This window comes from Podarcis pityusensis (assembly GCF_964106645.2).
Source record: "Podarcis pityusensis genome assembly, chromosome: 1".
NCBI lineage: Eukaryota > Metazoa > Chordata > Lepidosauria > Squamata > Lacertidae > Podarcis > Podarcis pityusensis.
In genome coordinates, this window is record NC_138028.1 from 62,316,587 (window position 1) to 62,335,814 (window position 19,228).

The following is a 19,228-nucleotide window of genomic DNA, read 5'->3' on the forward strand; positions in this document are numbered from 1 at the left end:
TTCCCCTGTGCACACTTGCCAGCGTCCTGCTAGTCCCTGACACTTGCCTCCACCGGCTGCCTCGCTGCCTCTGCTGCCTGCAGGCAAGTGGCACTGGCAGCGGTGCTGGTTTTCAGTGAGATTTTGCAAAGCATTGCCAAAATCTCGCGAGACCTCACAGAACACACAAGATTTCATGAGACTTTGGCTAGATCTTGCAAGATCTCACCAGAAGTCAGGGCCACTGCTGGCGCTTCACAACACAGGTAAGAGAGGAGGTAGTAGTGGGTGGAGAATGACAAGGGAGTGGAATGTCCCTTTTTTACCTCAAGCATCATAAAACGGCATGCCTGATGGTAATACAAATAAAAATAACTAACCAACCATATACCTAATTTTGATTCTGTTAAGATCTGACAAATATGGGTCCCTAAAACTGTGGTCCATAAAGTCTTGCAAAACTTTGCCAGGCAGCAAAATTCAGAAAAGCACTCTATTTCATGGATCATTCAAGGTGCACATAGTCACACTTTCCTTCCTACTCTGTGTACTTCTTTATAATTATTTCTGTAATCCTTAGAGCAACCCTACAAGATAAACCACTATGATCATCACAACTGTATATAGGTGAAAAGTGGGAGTGAGAAATGGTGTCTTGACTATACCGTACAGGCAAGCCATAGTTAACCTGAAATATGAACTAGGCACTTTCAAACTTATTGCTTATACTATTAACAACAATATTTTACCAGTTGTGTACCTGCCTGAATACATTGGATGTGTGTTTGTGTGTGTGTGTGTGTGTGTGTGTGTGTGTGCACGCACGCATGCACACACACACACACACACACACAGTCGTACTTTGGATCCTGAATGCCTTGTGAGTCGAACATTTTGGCTCCCAAACGCCGCAAACTCACAAGTGAGTGTTCTGGCTTGAGAACATTCTCTGGAAGCCGAACGTCTGACGCGACTTCCGCTTGCATGCAGGTTGTCAAACGTTTTTGGAAGTCAAACAGACTTCCAGAATGGATTCCATTCGACAACCAAGGTATGACTGGGGGGAGGGATGCTCAGTATATTTCTAATAATTCTAAGTTTTTTAATTCACTTTGTGAGGTTTCTCCCACTATTTAAAAACTCCTTACTCTTTTTTTTTTAAAAAAAATATTATGTATTGACAGAATGAAAGATCTAGCAATGGGACCAGAACATTTAAGGAATGTTACATACATAGGCACACCCACACATCATATTTCTGCTTTCACTTTTAAATGCACACAAGCAATTTTAAACTAAATTAAGCAAATTTTCTCTCTTGGAAGTCTAAGAAAGTTTAGACTGAAGAAACAAAAACAAACAGTGGTGGTTCTATATGCTACTTCCTTAAAAAGCAATTGGAAATCAGAGACTTTAGCTTTTTTCTTGCAGTAAATCATAAGCAGTCCATTTCTGCAATGATTTACACTCAAGAAACCTTGAAATAAATTATATGTTTCTTACTTCTTCATTCTATTACTTCGTACTGCATTAAAGGGGCTGAGACCAACATAGCTAAGACCCTCCCTTGTACCTTACTATATGGGCTGATGGGTGCCTTTTTAACAATATTATCCACACACTACCTTTAACCACAGATGTCAAAGGCAGATGAAAAGCACAAATTGCTGTTTCGCAGCTATGCAACTCTAGGGGGGAAATGAACCATTGAAATCACTTTAACATACTCCATAGTCTGCTTCTCTGCTTTAAAGAGGGAGTGTGTTTTGCACAGAAGAAGGAATGGGTGAAAGGAGACATGCTTAATCCTTCCATCTCCCAGTTGTCCCCCTGTAACCTCCCCTTGCTTTTCTCTCCATCAGGTCTTAAGTTCTATGTTTGTGATGGAATTAAGTAGAATTATTTTATCTGCATGTATCTAATGTGCAGCGAATTCTGTGGCTAAGACAGAATTTAGCTTGCTGAAATGTTGATAAATGCAGAGTCCATTCACACAATTCTTCCTATTGGATTCATCTCAAAAGTCTGTACTAGTTAAGGGAAAATTTGGATTGTTTATCCCCATGTTTTTTACCATCTTTGGCTCAGAAGCTTTTAAAACGTGGTTCTTTGTATTCCTGGTTTTGTAGTTTCTAGTATAAACATGAATTTAGGAAATTTATTGTCTTTTTTTGGAAACATCCAGCTTTTGTAATTTTACTTCATTTACTGGTCTATGCTAATTAATCGTGCTTGTTTGCTGTCCAACCTGTGGTAGATGCTAAGCAAGAAACCATTTTGGAGTCATAACTATTTAGACCAGAAAACAACTACTGAGTTGGAACTTTCAGCCCATAGTCAAATGAGAAAGAAACCAGAGTCAGAGAGACATACCACAGATTCCCATAGGATAATTTTACAGGCATAAGGGCAATGAGGGGAGGGATGGAAATCTCCGTGTTGAGATCTAGCAACTTGATGTTTCAACCTGTCTAGACATCCTGCAGGTCTATGCACCTTCAATTGTTTCTGAAGGCTCTTTTCTCACATAGGTTTGTGTGACGCTTGCTGAAAGCTACACCATTTCCTGCTCCTTGATTTTGCATTTTCATCACTGATACTTGATTCACAAGTCAGGGCACTGCCCGAGATGGGAATTTTATCCATTACACTGGTCAACAACAAATTTATTGTCTGCGTTTTTTCAGTTAATTTAGGACGAATCTGATGCGCTGAATCCAAAAATCACATTGGTTTTGCTCAATCAGGTCAAATTTTTGAGCTATGGCCACATGTCGTTTTTTTACGTTTTTGTTCACATGTACGCTTGTGTGGAGCATTTTAGAAGTTGGTGGGTGTAAAATGCCATGTCAAATAATTGTTTTGATTGGAAATGATTATTTTAATGACAAGACGTATTCAGGTCCGATAGTTCTGGGTGATTATGTTGAAAAGGGATCAGTTTGAAGTCATAAAACCTTGAAATCGTCCATAAATTGGTGTGGCAAAGCATAAAGTTGGGGGATCAAAACTAAGTTAATGGGGCAGCCGCCCCACGAAGTATCCTGATCTTCAATCAGCACGTCGTCCTGTATCTCATTGTGATGAAATTCCAGTGCCTATCTTTGGAGAACTTCCTGACATTAGTGACGAAGATGCCTCCAGTGTTGAAGGACATGAAGAAAAAGAAGTGGTTCTTGATGATGATGCTCCACATCCATTTTCCCAAAAGGAGTTGAATGATCTAGTTCACGACCTCAGCTTGTCAAAGGACTCTGCCGAACTGTTGGCATCCAGATTGAAGGGAAAAAACCTCCTCTCTGACAGTGCTTGCATCAGCTTCTTCCGCAACAGGCATCAAGAGTATCTCTGTTTTTTCTCGGAAGGACTTGGTGTACTGTGCAGATATTGGGCAGCTTCTGCTCAAGCTTGGAGTGCCACAGTACAAACCCAAAGATTGGAGACTATTCATTGACAGCAGCAAGCGATCACTGAAATGTGTTCTGCTACACAACGGCAACCAGTTTGCCTCTATACCCCTGGATCACTCGAGTACACTGAAGGAGAAATATGAAACGGTGAAGTATGTGCTGGAGAAAATTGGTTATGATCAGCATAAGTGGTTTATTTGTGTTGACCTGAAGATGGTGAACTTTTTGTTGGGACAACAGTCTGGCTTCACGAAGTACCCATGTTTTCTGTGCATGTGGGATAGTAGGGACCATGCTCAGCATTACACGAAGAAGGACTGGCCTGTGCGGGAGGAATTGGTGCCTTGCAAAGAAAGGAACGTCATCAACGACCCTCTGGTGGACAGAGACAGAATACTCTTCCCACCGCTGCACATCAAGCTCGGCTTAATCAAGCAGTTCACCAAGGCTCTGGACAAGGGTGGTGACTGCTTCACTTACTTGTGCCAGGCTTTTCCAGGATTGACCATGGAGAAGTTGAAAGCTGGCATCTTTGACGGTCCTCAGATCCGTCAGCTCATCAGAGATCCAGAGTTCGGAAAGTCAATGAACGAAGTGGAACTGGAAGCGTGGAAGGCATTTGTTCTGGTAGTGAAGAACTTTCTTGGCAACAATAAGGCCAGAAACTACGCAGAACTTGTCAACAACATGCTGATTGCTTTCAGAAACCTGGGCTGCAACATGAGCGTCAAGATGCACTACCTATTTTCACTTATGGACCGGTTTCCTGAGAACCTGGGTTCAATGAGTGACGAGCAGGGGGAGAGATTCCATCCGGACATGAAAGAGATGGAGACCAGGTATCAGGTATCAGGTTGCTGGGGCGCAGTCATGATGGCTGATTACTGTTGGACTCTGAAGAGAGACCTCCCTGCTGCTGAGCATTCCAGGAGTTCCAAGAAACGGAAGTTAAAGCCCTGAAGTTTGAAAAATGGTGAAGCAACATGCAATTTACGTGTACTTACCTTTATCAATGCCCACCATTCAGTTTACAGTAAATCTGACCTGATGGAGAGAAACGGATGCCATTTCCTGATTCAGCAGTGCAAAAATACCCTAAATCAGTTGTAGAAATCTAGACAACATTCAAAAAGTAAAAAATTGTTGCCCAGTGTTATCAATAAGGCATTATTGCTGTTAGTAATTTTTGGTGCAACATAAATCTCATCCCGAATGCTGGATATGGAACTCTTTGTGTTGTTTACATTAATAATTAGCTTGAAATGTGTACGTGCTGCTGAAAAAGAATCAATAATTACTTGTCTGTCCTCTGAAGCATTAGGTACTAGGGCACAATCATCCACTAATGATAGCACCCAAACCGTTTCTTCAAATACCTTACTTTTTGCTAGGAGCTTTTCAAGGTTAAATAGATTACCATCTGCTCTAAATCAGATCTTTATTCTCACATTAACATCATGGAAGGCCTTCAGAAGCATAGGAGCAAAACTGTGCAGTAAAAAGAGTTAGTGCATGATCACATCCCTAGTTGTAGTTTCAGAAGACAGTGAGAAAACACCATCTTTCTCCATCAGTCTATCGTTCCATTGCAAGATTGCCTCACCTCTGCGTTAAATCCCTCTGGGCAGCTGAATATAGCAAGTCAATTTAAGATGGAGTCTCTGTAGAAAGTATCATAGAATCATAGAGTTGGAAGAGACCACAAGGGCCATCGAGTCCAACCCCCTGCCAAGCAGGAAACACCATCAGAGCACTCCTGACATATGGTTGTCAAGCCTCTGCTTAAAGACCTCCAAAGAAGGAGACTCCACCACACTCCTTGGCAGCAAATTCCACTGTCGAACAGCTCTTACTGTCAGGAAGTTCTTCCTAATGTTTAGGTGGAATCTTCTTTCTTGTAGTTTGGATCCATTGCTCCGTGTCCGCTTCTCTGGAGCAGCAGAAAACAACCTTTCTCCCTCCTCTATGTGACATCCTTTTATATATTTGAACATGGCTATCATATCACCCCTTAACCTCCTCTTCTCCAGGCTAAACATGCCCAGCTCCCTTAGCCGTTCCTCATAAGGCATCGTTTCCAGGCCTTTGACCATTTTGGTTGCCCTCCTCTGGACCCGTTCCAGTTTGTCAGTGTCCTTCTTGAACTGTGGTGCCCAGAACTGGACACAGTACTCCAGGTGAGGTCTGACCAGAGCAGAATACAGTGGCACTATTACTTCCCTTGATCTAGATGCTATACTCCTATTGATGCAGCCCAAAATTGCATTGGCTTTTTTAGCTGCCGCGTCACACTGTTGGCTCATGTCAAGTTTGTGGTCATCCAAGACTCCTAGATCCTTTTCACATGTACTGCTCTCAAGCCAGGTGTCCCCCATCTTGTATTTGTGCCTCTCATTTTTTTTGCCCAAGTGCAATACTTTACATTTCTCCCTGTTAAAATTCATCTTGTTTGTTTTTGCCCAGATCTCTAATCTGTCAAGGTTGTTTTGAAGTGTGATCCTGTCCTCTGGGGTGTTAGCCACCCCTCCCAGTTTGGTGTCATCTGCAAATTTGATCAGGATGCCCTTGAGTCCATCATCCAAGTCGTTGATAAAGATGTTGAATAAGACCGGGCCCAAGACAGAACCCTGTGGCACTCCACTAGTCACTCTTCTCCAGGATGAAGAGGAACCATTGATGAGCACCCTTTGGGTTCAGTCAGTCAGCCAGTTACAAATCCACTGAGTGGTAGCATAGTCAAGACCGCATTTTACCAGCTTCTTTACAAGAATATCATGGGGCACCTTGTCAAATGCCTTGCTGAAATCAAGGTAGGCTACATCCACTGCATTCCCTTCATCTACCAGGCTTGTAATTCTGTCAAAAAACGAGATCAGGTTAGTCTGACATTTTTCAGAAATCCATGCTGACTATTGGTGATCACAGCATTCCTTTCTAGGTGCTCACAGACTGTTTGCTTAATGATCTGCTCCAGAATCTTCCCTGGTATTGATGTCAGACTGACTGGGCGGTAATTATTTGGGTCCTCTCTTTTCCCCTTTTTGAAAATAGGGACAACATTTGCCCTCCTCCAGTCTGCCGGGACTTTGCCTCTTCTCCAGGAATTCTCAAAGATGACTGCCAGTGGTTCTGAGATCACATCTGCCAGTTCTTTAAATACTCTTGGATGCAGTTCATCTGGCCCTGGAGACTTGAATACATTTAGACTAGCCAAGTATTCTTGTACTATCTCCTTAGTTATTCTGGGCTGTGTTTCCTCTGCTGAATCATTTGCTCCAAATTCTTCAGGTTGGGCATTGTTTTCTTTATCGGAGAAGACTGAGGCAAAGAAGGCATTGAGGAGTTCAGCCCTTTCTGTGTCCCCTGTTTGCATTTCACCATCTTCTCCTCTGAGTGACTCCACTGTTTCTTTGTTCTTCCTTTTGCTATGAACATACCCATAAAAGCCTTTTTTGTTGCTTTTAACCTCTCTAGCAAGCCTGAGTTCATTCTGTGCTTTAGCTTTTCTGACTTTGTGTCTACACGTGCTGGCTATTTGTTTGAATTCCTCTTTGGTGGTTTCCCCCCCTTTTCCATTTTTTGTACACATCCTTTTTTAATCTTAACTCAGTTAAAAGTTCTTTAGATAGCCACCCTGGCTTCTTTAGGCACCTTCCATGTTTCTGTCTCATTGGTATTGCCTGAAGTTGTGCTTTTACTATCTCCCTCTTAACAAACTCCCAGCCATCATGAACTCCCTTTCCTTTTAGTATTACTGTCCATGGGATCTCACCCAGCACTTCCCAGTATCAAAGGCCTTTGTAAAAGTCACGGCACACTAAATGTAGCACACATTTCCTAGATGTCCCAAATTATCCACTGGACAAGTAATGGGAGGAGCCTGTGCACCACATGCCTCTATGAGTTTACAGAAACACACTTCTCTTTTAAACACTATGGTGGCACTGATCGCTAAGAGATCCAAGGAGAAAACATGGAAAACATGCCACGTGAAGTGGTCCTCAGTATAACAGGCAACTAGTTTAGATTAGTGCTTTCTGTAGATATGGGTTAAATATCTGCTCAATTTTGCATTCTGGGCAGGACCTCAAATTGTGTCGGGAGTTTTTCTAGAATTTCAGTGGCTTCATTCTGAAAACAGTATGTGAAGCCTGATGTAGCTCAGAGATAGTCCTGAAATGATCAGCTCCCACATGCCAAAGATGTTGGTACAATGAGACTGTGATGCAGTGTTGTGATCCAGATGAGGCAAGACCTTATCTTGAAAGAAGAGCATTATAACAAATTGCAGAATAATTTAAAGGTTCTCATGTTGAAAGATGTGAATGGGACATTTTATATTTTGTACCATGGGCAAGAGAGAGAGAGAGGTTGACCTGCATTTCATGAAAAAGATCCCTCTTGGAGCCGAAGCATCAAACATTCTGGTTGGCGAGCTGGAATTCCTGGACCGTGCTGTTGTGGCTTTTGTTAGGTTGTCTCCCGACATGCTGCTTTCGGGACTAGCAGAAGTTCCAATCCCAACAAGGTGATTTTATAACCAGAGCCAAGAAAGAAAGGCACATTTCCCAGTTCACAAACAAAGGACCAGGACCTAGATAGGCATTGCAAATGATGCACGAAAGCCTCTTTAAATCATTTTATATGTCTCACATTTCCATACGTGTGCAGTAACAAAGTGCCAAACTCTGTGTAGTTGGTTAAGAGCGGTAGTCTCATAATCTGGTGAACTGGGTTCGCTTCCCTGCTCCTCCACATGCAGCTGCTGGGTGACCTTGGGCTAGTCACACTTCTCTGAAGTCTCTCAGCCCCACTCACCTCACAGAGTGTTTGTTGTGGGGGAGGAAGGGAAAGGAGAATGTTAGCCGCTTTGAGACTCCTTAGGGTAGTGATAAAGCGGGATATCAAATCCAAACTCTTCTTCTTCTTCTAGAATCACACCATCACCATTTACACACAGTCTATTTTTCAGGGGTGAGAATGGTTTAATTTGAATTTTTCAAGGTCGAAAGCCTGTTATAATAAAGGTCAGGAAATGAAAATAACCTTCATTTCCTATAATAAGTATAATAAGGTTGGAAACACAAACACACAGTTTTGTGTAGCATTGAGTGCTTGTCTCCTAGAAACATAATGTCATTGTCCTTCGATAAAACTGAAAAAAAATCCAGAATCCAGATAATGTGCTATATTCCCAGATTTTTAAATGGCAGCCTTAATTTAAATATAGAGATGCATGAAATCCTCCTGAGATGTGCTGCTAATCTTATTTAAGTGCTTTTTAAGTACTCTTGAACTGCCTACCAATGTTTTGCCTTAGAAAGAACAGACAAATCCTTCAGATTTGGTCCTTTTTCCTGTGTTGGTGCAACAAAATTCACTAATGAGAGCATCTTGTTAAATAATAAGCTGTCAACATACAAGTGAGTCAGGAGTGCAACACAGTGACTAATAAGGCTACTGCAATTACATGTTGCATCAATAGAAGCATGGGGTTCAGATCACAAGAAGTATTGGTGCTACTCTATTATGTCTTAGGCGGACCTCAACTGGAACACTGTGTCCAGTTCTGGGTACCACAGTTGAAAGGAGATGTTGACAAACTAGAAGATGTCCAGAGAAGGAAGTAAGAGATACGGAGGGGCTGGAGACCAAATGCTAAGAAGGTTGGACAAGGTTGTTTAACCTGGAGAAGCGATAAATAAAAGAGGTTGCATCTAGCATAGCAGTGTGTGAATGTTCCATCAGTACAAGGATTTCTGCTTGTGCAACTAAATGTTCTACGCCATTCCTCCCCAACCCCATATTTTTGTAGGGGTTCATCCAACTCAGATCAGTGGAGAATGTGCAGTGCTCATGGGGGAGGGGGAACTCTCATTGTATAAGTGGAAATGGTTTCACTTACAAGATACAGTAGTTGAATACTTCCCCCATCTCATTCCTAGACGGTCACCACCAGTCCAATGCCAATACCGTGGTATAATAATAATAATAATAATAATAATAATAATAATAATAATTTATTATTTATACCCCGCCCATCTGGCTGAGTTTCCCCAGCCACTCTGGGCGGCTCCCAATCAGGTGTTAAAAACAGTACAGCATTAAATATTAAAAACTTCCCTGAACAGGGCTGCCTTCAGATGTCTTTTAAAGATAGGATAGCTGCTTATTTCCTTCACATCTGAAGGGAGGGTGTTCCACAGGGTGGGCACCACTACCGAGAAGGCCCTCTGTCTGTAACCTCACTGGTACCTCTGGTTAAGAACTTAATTCATTCTGGAGGTCCTTTCTTAACCTGAAACTGTTCTTAACCTGAGGTACCACTTTAGCTAATGGGGCCTCCTGCTGCCACCGCACGATTTCTGTTCTCATCCTGAAGTAAAGTTCTTAACCTGAGGTACTACTTCTGGGTTAGCGGAGTCTGTAACCTGAAGCGTTTGTAACCCAAAGCGTTTGTAACCCAAGGTACCACTGTAGGCATATATGCAATTGAAATTTAGAACCGCCCCCCCTTGACTCAGTTTGCAGGGGTCCTCTTGGAGCTCTTCACAAAATATTTTTGCTGTAACAACTCTGAACAATTTGGTATCAGCTAACTTGGCTACCTCACTACTCCACAAGCTGACCTCTCCACTTATTTCTTGAATACTATGGGTTGAATTGTTTTAAAATGTTGACTGAAGCAATTTATCTTCCATCCCTAGTACAATGAAGAAAGTGTGTATAGGATGTAGCCTGAGTGTATTTCTTTAGCTAAATAATTTCACATTTACATCTTAACAACTGTTTCCTTTTAGTTTGTTTTTCTGTTTCATGGTTGAAAACGTAACAGGTTTGAAGTATTTCCCACCATGCCATGATGATCCGGGTAGCTGATCTCTTACCACTTCTGTGTTGCTTATATAGTTCATCTCAGTAATACATCATTAGTTTCTGATCCTAATTTTGCCCAGATGATTTAAAAGGGGGATTGCTAATTATATGAAAACAAGCGCAGAGACCCATCACAGATAATCTTGTGGGTTGCAGTTAAGACCCAGACATCTGACAAAATCATTGCCTATGCATCTTTCAAGAAGACAAGAGGAAAATTAGTGCAACTGAAGAGGGAATTAGCAGGAGAGATTCAGTAAATAGTTCTTAGAATGATCTTACTTCAGGGCTTTTGAAGTCACTTAAGAAAAATGTGTGAAATGAATTTACTTCATCAGGTTGTTCTGACTTATTGGAAGTGAGGTGTGAATGCCAAGAGGCTTTTCCTTACAGACTTAAGAAGTTATAAAGAGGAATGTTATTCATGGAATTAAGCTGGTTGACACAGTACAATAATACAGTTATAGTGAGATAAATCTATTGAATTTAAATATCTGTATCTAGATACCTAGCTATAACACTATAGTTGCTGTGGAGATTGTTAAGGGACTGAACCTTTCAACACTTACTAATCCTCACATGCAAATTCCTTGCCTCAGGGGCACCTCTCTGAGAGCTGTTGACTGGCAACATCCAACTGCTAGGAAGGGAAGACTCCTTCAGTCTTGGGCTCAGAGAAGTCCAGCTGCTTAGGCCCGTTCACTTGCCTCACAGGACCAATTCAGGAGCTGTTGCCTGGCAACTACCAACTGACATGAAGGGAAGACTTCATTTCATTATGGGTTGTGTGAGATCCATCTGCTCAGCCTCACTCCCTTGCCTCAGGACACCTTAGGGAGCTGCTCTCTGGCATACCAGGGAAGATCAATGACGACGATAGGAAATGCTGTCTGAGTAATCTTGGTTTCCTTTGGACACCATGAAATTTCTGTTGCTGACCTCAATTTGTGTGTGATTTTTATTTTGAGAATCTTTTGTAAGCCACTTCATTAGGGTCTGAAGTCTACAAAGGGGGTGGTGTACAAGCATTCTACATAAATAATAAAATACAAACATTACAGAAATCCTTGAAGGAGTCATACAGAAGCCACAATCAATCATGTATAACTGAACAGATATAAAATATGAGAAGTCCCACATGCAACCCTGAGATGGGAGTGAGAGGAACGTGGGACAGTGCATTCCTCCTGACCAAGTAACATATATGGTAGAGAAATGCAAATATCTATGGCACTGCATATTAGTCAATATTTTATCATATGGTTTATTCTGAGCATTAATAAGATGCTTGTAAGAAGTATGATAGCTGCCCTTTCACATGACAAAAAGCTAAGTGAATGCCATCTTCATAGGCTTTATACATGGAATGTATTATTTTGTTTTGATTTTTTCTTTTTTTCTGAAATAATGGATCTCTTTTAGTCTGAGCACATTAAGGCAATGGAGAGTATCATAATCAATCATATTTAAGTCTGAGATTTTATTCCAAAGAGTTTCCATCAAGTAATGAAAAAAAAATTTGCATTCAAAAAGATCAAAAGGGAGAGAAAATTAGGAGGAGTTCTCTTTATTGTGGTGCAGAGTTTTTGATGCACTTACCTTGCTTGAAAGTGACTTTGTGAATGTTATTTACGGTATTTCATTCTACAAATGATACCACCAGTGGTGTGAACTCTGCAGCCCTGGTCCCCAGACTTCAGTTACAGTCCAGGGGAACATAACAAGAGGCAACTCCTCCCATGGGGCTTTGCATTATTTTATTTTTTTAAAGGAAAAATGGACATCGAGGGAGGCTGCAGAATACTGGAGAAATGCTTGCTGGAAGAAAAAATCACATTTATCCTTTGGGGCTCACAGTGATAAAATAAGCTAAAAATTCTGCATCCATGGATAGTCTAAAGAAATTATTGATTGACCCAAGAATGAGATAGAAAAAGTGTGTGTGTGGGGGGGGGGACTTTCAAGAAACTGGAGGACAGATTTTGGCACAGCATTAGGGTTTGTTTGTTTTTCTCATGTTCAACTCTAGTAATTTTCTTTGTAGGCTATTTAGATGCTAGTTATATAGGTAGGACTGGAATAAAGGGAGAAAAACAGAATTCTGAAAAAGGGATAAGATGATGTGAGAAGTGATAAAATTGTCCCCATCAGGAAAACTGGAGTGTCAGAAGAAAGATTTCTAGTCAAAACTCTCTGGTCTGCTAAAGTAGCCTTCCCTGTGTCGAAAGGTTTTCTTTTTTAAAAAAAATTTAGATCATTTCAATGTGTACTCTCAAATATGTCCTGAAGTAGTATAGTCCCCAGAAAAAAACAGCAATGTGTTGTGTTTTGACCGTGCCTGTGTTATATACAACAGAAAATATAGTCTTGCATTGTATTCTGGGATCATAGTATAATATATCCACTATAATCTCCTCAAGATAGAGCATCTTTCCAAAGGGAATTACTATCTCTTCTACATCCCCACCCAACCTAGAGAATGATAAGAATGAGAACCAAATGCTCCAGAATTTATCCTGTTTATCCATTTGTTGTGCAAGTTTTTCTGAGGGAGACACCTGCCAAATTCTGCCATACATTCCACATTCTGCCATACATTCCAGTTTCCTTTTTCTGCTGTCTAGTCATCTTCAACCTTGTTATCACTAAAAGTAGCCCAAGTTGTTATATAGGACTTCTTCCAATGTTTCATCAAAGAGTGTCAATAGTGCTTGGGCGGACAGAGAAGAATCCCCTTTCTAAAAGGTACTCAGGTTAAAGTTGATCTATAAAAAGTATAAGATGCCTCTCTCTTGGGAGTTTTCGGGTGAATTTATGGCAATCAGTTAAAAGGTTATTTTTCATTTTTAGATTAACTTTTTGAAGACTGAAATGGAAAGGAAGAGCAAAATGATCAGGGATCTTCAAAACGAGGTAAGAGGCTCCTTAGCTGTCAGAAACATACCTAAAATACGTACATCGTTAATGATAGTGTACAATTACTGTATATTAAATATCTGTATTTGTTTCTGTGGAATTAAATAAAAAGTTACAGTGATTGGATGCCTGGGGTATTTACAATACCCAGTTTCTATTCTGCCATATTTTTACACCTCGTTCCTTTGAGCAACCTGGCCCCATTCTAGGGAAATAGTCTTTGCTGACTCCAGTTAACCCCTTAATGATATATTGTGCAACATTCTATCTTGTGTTCAAGGCCTGAAGTTTGGAACCTGTATCCAGGGGCCTGCCAAGTGTTGGGATTTGTAGTCCAGCAGCATTTGTAGACCAACAGGTTAGCCATCCCCACTCTATCCCACCTGTCTTGTTGTTAATTCTGTCCTGGAGTTTTAGTGCTAATCTGGCATGCTTCTGATATCTGATTATCTTCTGGTGACTTGTATTTTTAGTAAGCCTGCCTTTCCCAGGTTTTTCCTGTTATGATAGCATACCTGTTCCAAACTCCTGTCTGCTTGTTTTTCATGAAATCTGCATTCCCCCCCCCCGCCCCCAGTTTTTCTTGTCCTGGGTTCTTTGTCCCTGCCCTGACTGAAAAATGAACATTCAGAAATAACTATGTATGTTTGCCTTAATTTGACATTTTAGTGAATGGTTTTCTTATGGCTAAGATATAATAATGGATTTTTAACTATATGTTCTGAAACAGGAGGAAACAAGTATTTGAAATTCTCTGTAGTAAGACTGATGCTCGATAGGGTTGCCATATTTCAAACAGTGAAAAGCCAGCCAGAAAAGTTTTGCAAATTTGCAAAAAATGCCATTTTTGAGCTTTTATTTTGGTAAATGGCACAACGACCCTGCCAACATGGGTTGCTATACCTCCAGATTTCCCTGGACATTTTTTTTTTTTTTTTACTGATTTCTGTCCTGACACTACTGCCGACTACAGTATTCTGAATATGTCTGAGAAATTCCAGACATATGGCAACCCTAAACAGGTACTATTGTCTTTCAAAAAACAAGAGAGAAAGAAAGAATGTACAATTGAAAATGGGAACTATCTGGTTTTGCTTATATTACATCAAATTCCCAGAACAATCCTACTCAGATGTGAGTTCCACTGAGTTCAGTGATTCATTTCTTTGAGTGTATGAATAAACCGTGTTTCTCAAAGCAATCAAGTTCTATTAAGTCCAAATTCAAATAATTCACCAGCTCTGTGGTGAGATGTTGTTTGTGAGAAGTTGTTGCCTCACCGTTTAAGGGCATTTACAGTAGGCTTGTGAATCTGCTCCTTTTTTAAAGAAGCGGCTATGTTTTGCTGATTTATTTATTTTTGTATAAATATTTATACACAACTCCCCCCCCATGAGATGCTCAAAGTGAGTCACAAACACAGTAAAATAATAACAATAAAATCAGTGTAAAAACTTGTGAAAAACAGGAGTATCAGGAACAAAATTCTGTGACTTGGTCAATGAAAAAAAGCACATTTAAACAAAACAGTTTTAAGCCATCTTTAAAGTTGTAAATGAGGAGATGGATAAATCTTACAATTTTGGTTTCTCCCTCTCTCCCTCTCTCTCTCATTTTTTCCAGTCAGTTCACCGAATTTCTGCATCAGAAATTTTATTTTAGGTTCACATGGAAATTCATATGCAGTTGGCGTGCTTTTCTCCTAAGATACACATTTTTAACAAGAGATTTTCCCTAACATCATTTACTGTATCAAAATCATTTATCTGGCAGCTTTTTTAAAAAAAAAAAAAAAGTTAAGGTGTTTTAAAATAATCTAAAATAAAAATCCATGAAAAAAGCTCAGTACATGCAGTGAATGCAATATAGCATTTGCAAGTAACTTAGTGGAACAGTTGAGAGGAATGAGTGAATAAATATGTACCAGAAGCATATCACCACTGGCTCCTGACTCACTTCAGAGGGGATGCAAATGAAACAGGGTGGGAATTACAATAGAGAAAAGCCCTCTCCCTAGTCACTGCCAAATAGGTTTCTGCAGGCTGTTGTATGACCCAGAGGGCCTCACTTGCAGCCCTTAGTGATCAGGCAGGAATATACCGGCATTCTTGTACTATTTTCACTAAAATACACACTTTCCCCCAATAAATGCCTATATGTACACATGCATTTGGATGGAGAACAGCATCTCCAAAATCACAGCAGTGCAAATTTCAAAGGATAACTCCATTTTGGTTTGGGAAGCACAAATTAGGTAGGTTCACATTAAAATGCAAAAGAAACAAATTTCTCCCCCATCTCTACAGAGTTAGTATCATAAACACCAAAAATACCTGCATTATATTTCGTTGTTTTTAAGCTGCCTGTTTTCTGGTAAAGGTGATATTTAGAAATAACTCAATTTAGGTTTCTTCAAACCATTTGATATCGTTTTAGCACATTTTGGGGTTTGCAGCTCCTCCAGCTGTGTGAAGTATTTGATCCCTGGTAGCATAAAGAGCTTTGATCTTCTCTGCCACTTTATATTATATATCAGCTTGGTTGAAGCATTTGTCACCCACCAGCTCCTGCGAGACAATTTCATTTTCTACCTGCAATCTCTCAAGCCTCTTTGGGATGGGAAATGCGCTAAAATGTCTCTTGGGGAGTCATACAAAAATCTATGTTCTCCTTTCACATAAAACGCTTTAAAAGACGCATAAAAATAAAAGGTATGAAATGGAAGCTTATGGCTGCTTTGGGACTGCCTGCATCGGTTCACCTAAACGCTTAGCGGTGCCTAATGAATTTTGATGAATGCTATTCTTTAAACAAGACTGGAACTTCGCAGTGCTTTCATCAGCATGTTTCAGTGAACAAAAATGCAAAGCACTGGCCTTTTTGTAAACATCCTTGTTGCCTGGATGCACTGCTAACTCTGTGGTCATACTTTTCTGTAAGCTTGCGAAGTTTAGCTTTACCACCTTTAATAACCCCAAGGAAGCAAAGAAATATTCCATGTTATGATTGTTCACGAGGGATCAAAAGAATAACCTTTTGTGTTGCTGGAAATTGAATGGGGCAATGATTTGGTTGTTTATATGTGCAATGCAGTCTCACAAGGTTTGCTGATGAAAAGCCTTGAGTCATACTGACAGTCAAACTTTAGTGGTCATGCTATGGGTGGTCACTGAATCAAAACCCAAAGGAAACTATGGTTGTGCTAAAAGCCAATGCCTGGTGATCTGAGTAGGCACCCAACCAGCTCAACCCAGGAGCTAAACAGCACAAGAGGGTGAGCAGGATGTAAAAGGAAATCTGGTGCCCAGAGTAGCCTTGGGAACCAGGGTCAACTGGTCAATTAGGAGGCTTTCTGAGGCTGGTAGCCAAGTGGAATTGCTGCACAACACAACTATGCTACACACTATGGTGAGTGCAGCAATGTCATTGATGGGATTTGAGCTGAGGTTAGATTAGGTTCCTACATCTGTACAAAGCAGTAAATATTTTCCCATAGCAACCGAGCTGAATAGGCACAGCAGGACCCTGTGAACCTCTTTGTCAATATAATAGCTTATAGAAATGGGTCACCAAACTATTATTATTAAGGTAGAAAGATATAAATGTCAGAGTTTCTGGAAAGAAGAATTAAGGGAGCACTTGAGTCTCTCTTTGTACTGAATTACAAAACAAGTTAAAAACACAGAACAAAATGAACTGTAGGAAAGATCTGCTTTTTTTCTCCAGACGACCTCTTCAAGATAATTTAGTGGAGAATTTTCTTGGTCTTGTGACAAGCCTTTCAGATTTTCTTTTCCATGCATAGAGGTCACCAGCTGCATGAAGCAACCACATGAATATAGCTAAGGTCCATACATGTGCTTTTTACAGACTCATAACTTGCTTTATGGAGACTTGTGGGGCAGGATAAAGGTAAAGGGACCCCTGACCATTAGGTCCTGTCATGACCGACTCTGGGGTTGTGGCGCTCATCTCGCTTTACTGGCCGAGGGAGCCGGCGGACAGCTTCCGGGTCATGTGGCCAGCATGACTAAGCAGGATAAATCAAGACAGCAGATGATCTTGCAAATAAATCCATAGAAGTTACTAGCCCATTAAAATGTTTACTACCTCGCCTATCTACTGTATTTTTCGCACCATAGGACACATTTTTCCCTCCTAAAAAGCAAGGGAAAATGTGTGTGTGTCCTATGGAGCGAATGCAGGGGGGGAGGCAGGCGGGAAAAGCCCGCAAGAGCCGCACACAAACTCCGTGCGCTCTTGCGGGCTTTTCCACAGGAGGGAGAAGGAACTGACTGGCCAGGAGAAGCCACAATCTCTTTAAAGGGGTTGCACGGCTTCTGCGGGCTTTTGCGAGAGGTGAGGGAATACCCCACCTCCCAGAAAAGCCAGGAGAAGCTGTGCAGCCCTTTTAAAGTGTGCGCGGCTTCTGCCGGTTTTGCGGGAGGTGGGGGAATTCTGCCACCTCCCAGGAAAGCCAGGAGAAGCCGTGCAGCCCTTTTAAAGTGTGCGCGGCTTCTGCCGGTTTTGCGGGAGGTGGGGGAATTTCCCCACCTCCTAGAAAAGCCAGCAGAAACCGCACAGCCCCTTTAAAGAGTGCAGGGCTTCTGTGGGAGGTGGGGGAATTCCCCCACCTCCCCCCAAAGCAGGAAGAAGGTCTGGGAGAATCGCACAGGCTGCCTGCAGCCTGTCCGCTGCTCCCAGAGCTGGGGGGGGGGGGGGATCATATTTTTTTCCTTGATTTCCCCCTCTGAAAACTAGGTGTGCCCTATGGTGCGAAAAATACGGTATATGTGGGAGATTAGCAGCCAAACCTAACAAATAGATATTCTTGCTAGTTAGCATGAGAAGGGGCTAAGTTCATAGACCTATACTGCTGATAGGCAGATACTCAGACCATAGAAATACAATTGGTTGAGAGGGCTCTGTGTGAAGTCATTTCCCCTCCTCTCCTGAAGAGGAAGGAGCATATAGTACTTCCTTTGCCTCCCTTTCTCTTCTTGATCAGCAATGGAGACATGTCTCTGCTTGGTCCAGAACAGGCAAATGCCTGAGGCATGGGATGGGTATAGCCAGGATTTATGTTGGGGGACAGGCTTCATGTTAGGGGGTAAGAACTTTACTTAAGTATTTTTATTGATTGCCCCCCTGGCTATGCCTATGGCCTGAGGCTGGTTATACTGTAAATATAAGTATTTAGCTACATAGTTTTTATTGCTGCCATTGCTGTGTACCAATGCAAGGTTATAACTAAGCAAATTATATTTTTAAACTTACTTCCCAAGTTGTTGTCTGATTCTTTGTTAAGTGGGTAAGAAATGGAGAGCCAACTTACATCATAGCTGGACTTGCTCAAAACAAGCATAATTCCTATGCTTTGCATTTTGCTGTCAAAGGTGGGATGTTCAACCCACACACATGGGTGCCTTGAGCAATTAATTACAATTACTGTAATATATCCTCTCCTACCCATTAAAACCCACTCCACATTATATTGGGCATTTGTGGCACATTGGGACGACGTTTAAATGAAGGAATGAGAGTCAAAAAGAGAGAAGAAGGAACCAACAGTCTCCCTATTTCTAAAAGCTTTCCTGACTGTTTGCCTAGATGCCATGTTATTCACCACAGCTGAGTAAGTGATTGACCATTTACAAGCCTCACATAATAGGGTCAGCTTATATGTGTGGAGGGACACAGGTGGTGCTGTGGGTTAAACCACATAGCCTAGGACTTGCCGATCAGAAGGCCAGCTGATCGAAACCCGCGATGTGGTGAGCTCCCGTTGCTCGGTCCCTGCTCCTACCAACCTAGCAGTTCGAAAGCACGTCAAAGTGCAAGCAGATAAGTAGGTACTGCTTCGGCGGGAAGGTAAACGGTGTTTCCGTGCGCTGCTCTGGTTCGCCAGAAGCGGCTTAGTCATGCTGGCCACATGTACGCCAGCTTCCTCAGCCAATAAAGCGAGATGAGCGCCGCAACCCCAGAGTCGGTCACGACTGGACCTAATGGTCAGGGGTCCCTTTACTTTTATATATGTGTGGAAGTTC

General features: G+C 41.5%; 1 protein-coding gene across 4 annotated transcripts in view; it reads left to right on the forward strand.

The window, feature by feature from the left end:
* LUZP2 (leucine zipper protein 2) overlaps positions 1-19,228 on the forward strand; it is a 346,882-nt gene that overhangs the window by 182,956 nt on the left and 144,698 nt on the right. For all 4 annotated transcript variants that reach the window (XM_080983546.1, XM_080983544.1, XM_080983545.1 and 1 more), the window contains one exon: positions 13,116-13,178. In XM_080983546.1, the coding sequence (XP_080839672.1) occupies positions 13,116-13,178 (63 nt within the window). The remainder of the gene's footprint in view (positions 1-13,115; positions 13,179-19,228) is intronic.